Genomic DNA, 9,113 nt, shown 5'->3' with positions numbered 1-9,113 from the left:
CTATGACAGCACACTCAACAACTCCTCTATAATTCCTTCTGGGAGTCTTGAATGCCCTTCTTCCAATTTTGTTCACCCTTCACGTAAATACTCCTTCTAATGTCTGCTCCTCTTTTTCCTCCGTCTCTTAATGTCTCTCTCCCCCTTATCCTTTCCTCTGCTTCTCTTCTCTTCTTTGACGGTTCTAGTCACACCATTTCTCTCCCTACCTTTCTTCTGCCCTCTTCTTATTACACTCCCCAAAAATATGGTCGATCAGTACAAATGTTGTGATAAAAATTTGCTGCTGATTGTTTTCTCTATGTAATGTTATTCAGATGATCTTCTCACTAAGTTGTGTTCTCTGATTCCCTATATGATTGTACTGTTCCAACCTTTTCATAAATAATCATTTTAAAAAAAATGCACAGCATAACATGGGCTCAATGGTCCCTTTAAGTGTTGTCCTCTCCAAAAAGAAAATCAATTGTTCATGGTTTCACTGAACAGCGGATTCTCAATGTTGTCCTGTCAATGTGAAGTACTCATTATAATAAGTGTTTAATTTCTGTTCAAAGCACAGAGTTTATGGATATATATTGGGGCATAACTGCAGTGTTTTCATTGACTGTGGTGGTTGAATTGTTTTTATATATGGATAGCTTTTTAGTTTGATCAGTCTTTGCACAGTATGACAGAACCTCCCTCTAATAAATAGAGAATTAATACTCACTGTGACTATATTATGCAATTAAGTAAACAACAAACTTGTAAATATCATATTTTCCATAAAATATTTACTTTAAATATAAATGACCTGTCATCATTCCATCTTTGCATAACTAGTAATAATGCTTTCTGCAGATTCCCTGACTACAGTATAATATTATTGGTATAACAGCTTCTATTAATTTATGTGTGATTTGCAAGATGTTTTACTGTAAAACATATTACATCTTCCAGACACGTCTACATCTTTTATTTCTTCCCACATAAATATAAACGCATATTTCTAGCAAGTTCTGCAACACTTGAGTCTGCCAGAAGGATGAGGTCATTGTGATTGTACGATAAAACTGCATCATGAGTAATTAAAGCTACAACACAATGTAAATTGTTATTTTCAGCATTATCAAATATTTAATAATAGTTTGACAGAAATAGAGAGAATGAAATTCTGTGTTGTCATCTGAAAAATGTAATTGTCCTCTTTACTTGTTATGTATTATTTCTGCTCAGGAAGTATCAATTTTGTCCAACAACTATTTTCAGATGCTATGGGGTATATTTACTAAACTGCAGGTTTGAAAAAGTGGAGATGTTGCCTATAGCAACCAATCAGATTCTAGCTGTCATTTTGTAGAATTTACTAAACAAATAACAGCTAGAATCTGATTGGTTGCTATAGGCAACATCTCCACTTTTTCAAACCCGCAGTTTACTAAATGTAACCCTTAGTGTGTTTCATTGGGAAACCTAAACCTAATACACATTACATAAAACATATGACCATAATCAGGGATGGGCCTACTCATTCTGATGTCTAAGGAAGCAACTGAAATGGCAGCCTCCTCATTACATAATGCAACATGCCTCACAGAGCTGGGGCATTGGTTCTATTCCAACCATGGCACTATCTGTGCAGAGTGTGTCTGCATAGGTTTCCTCCCATAGTCCAAACACATAACGTTAGGTAAATTGGCTTCTGAAGAAACTAACCCTAATATGTTTGTGTCTCTCTGGTAGAGTTTAGACTGTAAACTCTACCTGGGCAGAAACTGATGTTGAATGATTAAACATTCTCTTTAAAACACCTCATAACATGTTGGAGCTATATAAATAAAGGTTAATAATAATATTTTGCTCCTCCATATGCTCTAAATATCAGGACATGAGCAGCCCTAAAATTTCAGGACACAATGGACCTCATTTAGAGTCGGACGCAAAGTCTATTTAAGAAGTGTAGGAGTGGGAGTGTGCAAGCAACCCCATTTGCTGTACTCAATCCATCCAGTCATAGTCAGTAGAAGAAAGGATGAATGCAGCCTCAATGCAGTGACAATAAACAGCTTTGGAGTTTTTGGTAACTGGTATATGGGTGAAGAAGTGGCAATTTTGTCCCACATTTCTAAACATGTGATATAATAATCCTTAATCTGTACTTTATCAGTTGTATTTCAGGGGAAAATTAAATAAAAGCCCCCAACCTTTGTGTTTGCTAGTAACATACAGCACTAAATAATTCTAACAGGGAGTTTAGTCCTCTTATTGACCTAGTGAAATAACAGTATGTTATTTTCCAAGCATCATACCAACAGTACCCAGCAGACTAGTAGAACATTCTTTAAAATCAACTATACAATTATTTTTTTTTATATTAACCCTTATTACACAACAAGATATTTAGATATTTGCAGCATATTTGCGTTTTGTAAATTCCATTCCTACATTTTTCTGCAGTCCCACTCCCCTACCTTAAACAGTTTCCTCAGCTTGTCTCATTATATGCACACCTTGGTTGTACCATAAAGAGTGTTCTTGCGCCTTGGTTGCTAATATCTCTCTCTCTCTGTCTCTCTCTCTCTCTCTCTCTCTCTCTCTCTCTCTCTCTCTCTCTCTCTCTCTCTCTCTCTCTCTCTCTCTCTCTCTCTCTCTCTCTCTCTCTCTCTCTCTCTCGTCTCTCTTTCTATATATATAAATTACTGGACCTTTTAGCATTACGTCATGATGGCATTAAAACACATCACTGTATCAGCTTATTGTAGAATTCACCTCCACTTACAATATTTTTCCTACAGCACATCACCTTTCCCATAAATACAGTATGCAAAGAAAAGTAACGCTTTCATGCACGGCAGTCTGAATTTTAGTTTCTTCAAATATATGAGCTGTCTTGATATAGAGAAGTCATCACACAAATGCTCATTTTAACTAAGTATTAGGTAAAATCATAACTTCTCTATGTAAAAAGGGCAAACATATAAACATCGTATTCTGCACAGTAATACTAATAATTTATTTTCCAGCTCGGCCCTCTAGGGGGCACTAAAACCTACAGTCAGTGCTGCGCTAAGAAACTTCCAAGGGACTTCCCTTTGTACTGAACTTGTTTATAATGCTGATCAGAAGGACCACCCTCTATGACTGTCAGTCAGTATCCCTTTCTTACCTCTTGTAGCATCTTCTCACACTGCCCTGCCGTTTGCTCATCCAGTACTTTACCTGTTGTACACACATTCTCTTTCCATACCTCCATGAACTAAGGTAAGCTGTCAACATTGCGTGTGTCTGTTGCACTTTCTGTGATAACTTATTTTGCTTGCGTTGTGCAATACTTTAATGTGTTAGCTTTTATACTTTTATATGTAACATCATTTGCATTATCTGAGCAATCGAGATGCCTACATGTTTTTAGCTACATCATTAAAAATGTCTTTCTATGAATGTATTATATCAATGTGACATACAGTATTAATTTACTTAGTAGATTTAATTTCTTCAATTTGCAGTACTAAACAGTATAAAACCCCCATAATATTAAGATAATTATCGAAAAATAAAGTGATTTTGTTTTAGTGATCATTGAAGCACATGATTAGGAAGATACATTTTGTGGATTGCTTTCCTTATCAACTCTTAATGGACCATGACTGAAGTTTTATACCTTTACTATATTTTATGATGGTCCAGGTAAATAAGGGATCCCAATTCTAAGATAAATGTACCGTGTGTCCCAGTTGTTCCTGCTAAAACTAAAATATCTAATAAAAGGGACAAAGGAAAACGTATTGAGTAAAAACTCTGAAATGCATTACTTATTTTTACACTGTGCTGGCAAGGTATCTGTACATACAGAGCTTGAATTACAAAATAATTGCAAGCCTGTGTATTAGTTCAAAAACTACTACTAATAATAATTAATAAATTACATTGTTGCTTTAACTGTACCTTCTGGACATTGTATACTGAATACTGTGTGTGAAGTACAGTGCACTGGAATGATTGTACCTATACGTGGTAATGCACTACAGGGAAAGGTTCTTTGAAAACATTATTTTACTGTGAAAGGAAATCAATATAAAGTGTGAAAATGGTGGAGGAGGAATCCTCATGACAGCCCTGAGTATAGCGGGATATCCAGAAGGGACTAAATAAAAGACTAGTATCAGGAAATAACTCCATAAAATATAATATTTTGGGGACACATTTATAAATATAGTTTTAAAAGTTTTTTGTATTTATTATTGGCCAGTTTTTACCCTGCATAGTGTATACTTTAACATTTATTTGTGAGTGGTTATTTTTAATCCAGTAGCAATTTGATGATAGTATATTACGATCAAGTGATGTTGGGGGTTGTGGTTGATTAAGTCTGACTAGTGTGTACCAAGCAGGATTTGTATAGTTGTACTTGCTCAGCAGCAAAGGCTCTCAGGAAATTGAATTCAAGTGTTGGCAACTAAGTACATGTGTTATCTTGTTTTATTAATTTAAATGTCTCCAGTTTAGACCTACTGTAGTATATTAGAGATGCCCATATAACACTATAATACATCATCTTCTTAATTCACAGTGGCATAAAACAGGTGATTATGCAGCCTTCTAAAATGTGTATAGGCTTCTAATCCGTCTAAACAATTATCCTGCAGAATTGGATTGAAATATACTGGATTGTGCTTTTTATCCCTTGATTGGTTTTCTGTTTTCATTTATGCTAGTGCTGATCTTTTGACCTCTCATAATACAGTGTTTTTAGCTGCTATATCTCCCTTTATTTGTGTTTCAATTAGTTTCAAAGTACACTGTCATTATAAGTACAGACACTTTCATGAAAGATAACACAGCCCATATAAGCAATTTTTATTATGCAGCTCATTAGTTGCTGAAGAAGTTCATTTATCATTCAAAGTAAATTATGGTATTCATCAAAAACTCCAATATAGGATTTGAGTGAATTTCTTACTGATTTACAAAGAAATAAGATGTGCTCCAGTATGCCACAGTAGTAGTACAGGAACATTGAGAAACTTACTTTTAAATTATTTTGCATCATAATAAAAGCATTTAAGTAATTGTTCCAAGTACCACCATACATATTTTTACTAATAATAAAACCACCAATTGTTGGACATTTAAAAACAGCCATATATGAATGAAACATTTTGTATGTGCTTTACAATTTGTTTAAATGTGACACTCCAGGTGTTGTGAAACTACAAGTCCCAGCATGCTTTGCCAATATATATCAGTTTATTGCTGGAAGGGTATGCTGGGACTTTTAGTTTCTCAACACCTGAAGTGTCACAGGTTAGCCAACACTGGTTTAGATTCAGGGCTGGAGTTGCAATTTTATAGATGTGTTCATTTTGCATCTTTACAGACGACATTGCAACCATGTGGTATATTTATTTTAAATGCATTGTTATATTCCCTGTATATCACTGTGGCGGTCTGGTGAAAGCTTAACTGAGCATCCTCAGGATATCAGTGAGTGTGTTTCTACAGCACATGGTTCATTGATAAATTACTTGCAGCTGTAGTAAAACAGAAGCCCGACTTGTAAGCTCCTGAAAATGACTTAGTAGTTTTCCTGAGTTTGTGCTGAATGTTCTATTTATTGCTTTTTACTGGGATATTTCAATGCACATGAAAGGCAGCAATGATGAACAAGTGTTTGTTCTTTGCTTAGGATGAATGAGGAAAGTAATCTGCATTTCTGGCACATATAACAAAACTGATTGTCGGCACTATGGATCTTATGAGGATGTAACTAAAGAATCTGGAGCCTGGTACAAGAGACAATGGGAGCCAATAACTCAAGCAAAACCCCTGTGTGTGATGAAAATGAAGAAGGTAAGAGAGGCTCAGTGTCAGCTGTTGGAGAAACATCAGGCTCATGTACCAGTGTTTTTGCTAAAGCTGTTGAACAATTGCATTTTACACAGTATATAAAGTGCTATGTCTTTTAGTCATGGCTTAGACCTACTTGGGTGCATATAGCTTGCAGTTTTGTTTTTCTGCTTAGGGATTTGAGAGATGGCACTATTGGGTCAGAACAACCATAGATTTCTATGGTATCATTGTTTAAATCCTGTTATAGACCCTGGAGTGTTTAGGTGGTTTATTTGAAATGGCTCACTGACTAAATTACAATACTGATTGCAGTACCACTTATGACCAACAATTGATACACGGACATTTTTATGCTCATTTATTGGATTAATACAAACTTGCAGAGTGTTTTAAACTGTTTTAGGGTAAGAATAATATAGGCTGTAGATTCATTTTATGTCTTTTCTATTTATGATTGCGTTACTTGTGTGCTATAGAAATACGAGGAATGTAATGTTTGTTTTTATAAGGCATTATTCCTACCATTTTATAATTTCATATTCCTACCATGAAAATAATATGGTTGCAGCTTTAATAGTAGACATGGCACAATGAGCCTGCTTCCACTGTTGCACAGGCATTGCTCCGACCCAAAGAAATAATGTGCCACGTATCAACTCCCAGTGTGGTTGTATGTTGATTGTTTCAGTCGACAACTGTATTTCTAGCTTCTAAAGATAAAATTAGTGTTTTTATAAATTGATACATCTGTTGTATTGTATAAAATAAAAGATTTTGCGATGCGATCGGTGTGGTTCCAAAGCACAAGCGTTTTATTCGTAAGATAGATTACAGGGCAAAGTATCGCATGTATACATTTGCTCGGATTGCACTGACAACTAGCTTCTGTCAGAACGCTCTGGTTTCCAACGCCAGAGATGAACAATTTATACACTGTACAGTCATAAAAAACAGTGACATCACATAGATACACAGAAACAGTATTAAGGTTCACATCCATAGATCGATGGGTCATGACCTCACAAGAACTCAACTCCCCATTGGCTGTTTCCTCTGGTCATTTGCTCCTAAGGTCAGGGGCAAACGCAGGATTTGTAGAGAGGGGTTTCCATGCCACACCGCCAGTGGTTGTGGCCAGCATGCTTCGGGGCGTGGCTATAATTTTAGGAAGTGCTTGGCTGCTCTCCAACTTTTCCTATCCCCATCATATACACGGGCAATGTTGCGTGCACTACTGCTAGTGGCACACAGCTCTCCCTTTTTGAGCAGAGCCGTGTGAAGCAAGACATACCTCCTAACTGCCCCTACAATCAGGCCAAAGTCCTGATTGAGTGTGCCAGAACAGTTGGGAGACTGTCCTGCTCTCTCTTACCTGTTCTTGCTGCTTTCAATACTTATTGGGGAGAGATGGCTGTGAACAGTGCAGACATAAACGATCTGCACACAAGCTGAAAAGTGGCTGGTCCCGGGGCAGGGTCCAGCCACCTCAAGCATACATCACTCTAGGCTGGGAGAGGGGGGTGGGGTTACCAGGCACTAGAAACCCCCCTTGGTTTGCCTATGAAGGTGGGGATCATCTTTCCAAGTATGGCCAGGTGTTCATCCTCAGGCTCCTGTCCCCTGGCCCTGTATAAACTGGTTATTTTATGGCATCTATGGAATTGCTATTTGGTGTATGAAAACTAATATTAGTTATACCTAGTGCTTTGCAATGTGCGAATTGTTTCTAAATAATATCAGAAACGTTCTCATGCGATTGCAAACAGAATGAGACCAAACTCGATGTGATTAACATGGAAACTTGGAAACATTAATTACCTTATTTACCACATTATATTTTATATCAACTGAAAGAAATAGGTTCAACTTATTATCATTTTATTATGTGCTAAGATAATGATTCGGTTGCATATTAATCGTATCACATCTGATATTAGTGTACAAAAATTGCTGATTACCACCTTCAACCAATTATTAAACAAAATGAGGCAATTATGGCAGATTGCATACCTGGCTGGTGATTGCAGAGCTAAACAAGCAGTGTGCAGACACTGTACACAGAATGGCTCTCTGCCTGCATGGGAATTGTCTGACAGGTCTGCAGACCAAGGTTTCCAGGCAGCTCTTGTGTCTCCCTGTAATGACCTACCCTTGATGCTTAATGTATAAAAATTATGAACTGCACAACCATATTTCTTTAGATGTAACATAGGCTTAGATGTTTATTACATCCAATGTGTTGTACTGGGTGTGAATATGTGCTACCACCCTCCCCACTCAAAATGAAAAAGTACTGGAAATAATTAAAAAAAATATTATTATATACATATATTTAATTTATTATGGTCCAACAAACATAGACAGCCAAGACACACGTACAGGGAATCATTAGGTATTTACAATATTCAGTTAACAGTCAGCAGGATTTTAATTATTACTGATCTCAAACTCTCTTCATAAAACATTTTTTCACCACTACATGACCAGACTAATTGTAATGCTTTTGCCATTTGTCTCTTACAAAATAATTTTGTCCATGTAGCTTGCAGGTTTGGTTTTCTGAATAGGGGTTTGGCTGATGGCAGAAATGGGAGCAGAACAACTTTATGATATGTATTGTATCATTGTTTAAGTGTATTATGCTCTGATTTCTGCAACCCGCTTATATTTTGAGAGTTTGACAGCTAAATTTAAAATGGCAATGTCTTTAAAGGTAAAAGTTGTCCTTAAAGACATTGCCGTTTTAAATTTAGCTGTCAAAGTTGCTGAATATCGTCGAGTTGCATAAATCGGAGCACAATACATTTACCTCGAGGAGTCGAACTGGGTTGATCTTATTAGAGAAAGATTTACAAAATCCAGAAGTCTTCTGCTCCTCAACATTGTAACCATTGGTAATGAAAATTTAAATCCATCTGGCATATCAGCAAGTACTAATTCGCTATTAGCAGTGATCTGACGTGGCAGAGATACATGTGAGATGGGGATCAGGTCTCCTCTGCACTAGTCCAATACCCTTTTGTGCACAGTTTTCTCGTATTTGGGGCTCACCTACGGATTACACGGCTGCTCAGAGTCATGCAGGAACTGGTTGAATGAACCTAAAGCCTGCACAATTTTTCTGAGAAATTTTCTCATGTTCCGTTTGGAATGCAGCAAGGACAAATTCTCTGAATTAAATGCTCGTCTAAATAATTTGTTATAGCTCCAATGCAAAAGTGTTTTCTACATAATTGATTTGTTCACTGTATTTCCATGGTTGCTTGTAAACATCGTCATTA

The 9,113-nt window shown here is 36.6% G+C and overlaps 1 protein-coding gene across 2 annotated transcripts in view; it reads left to right on the top strand.

The window, feature by feature from the left end:
• The first annotated feature begins 3,139 nt into the window (after nt 1-3,139).
• The window catches only part of STK32A (serine/threonine kinase 32A), a 204,781-nt gene continuing 198,807 nt past the window's right edge, over nt 3,140-9,113 (top strand). For both annotated transcript variants that reach the window (XM_075209654.1, XM_075209655.1), the window contains exons 1-2: nt 3,140-3,243; nt 5,669-5,832. In XM_075209654.1, the coding sequence (XP_075065755.1) occupies nt 5,781-5,832 (52 nt within the window). In that variant the 5' untranslated portion in view covers nt 3,140-3,243; nt 5,669-5,780. The remainder of the gene's footprint in view (nt 3,244-5,668; nt 5,833-9,113) is intronic.

The sequence above is a fragment of the Mixophyes fleayi genome, chromosome 4 (genome assembly GCF_038048845.1).
Source record: "Mixophyes fleayi isolate aMixFle1 chromosome 4, aMixFle1.hap1, whole genome shotgun sequence".
NCBI classification, from domain to species: domain Eukaryota; kingdom Metazoa; phylum Chordata; class Amphibia; order Anura; family Limnodynastidae; genus Mixophyes; species Mixophyes fleayi.
The sequence above is the reverse complement of the archived record's forward strand: the minus strand, read 5'-3'. Positions and strand labels throughout refer to the sequence as shown.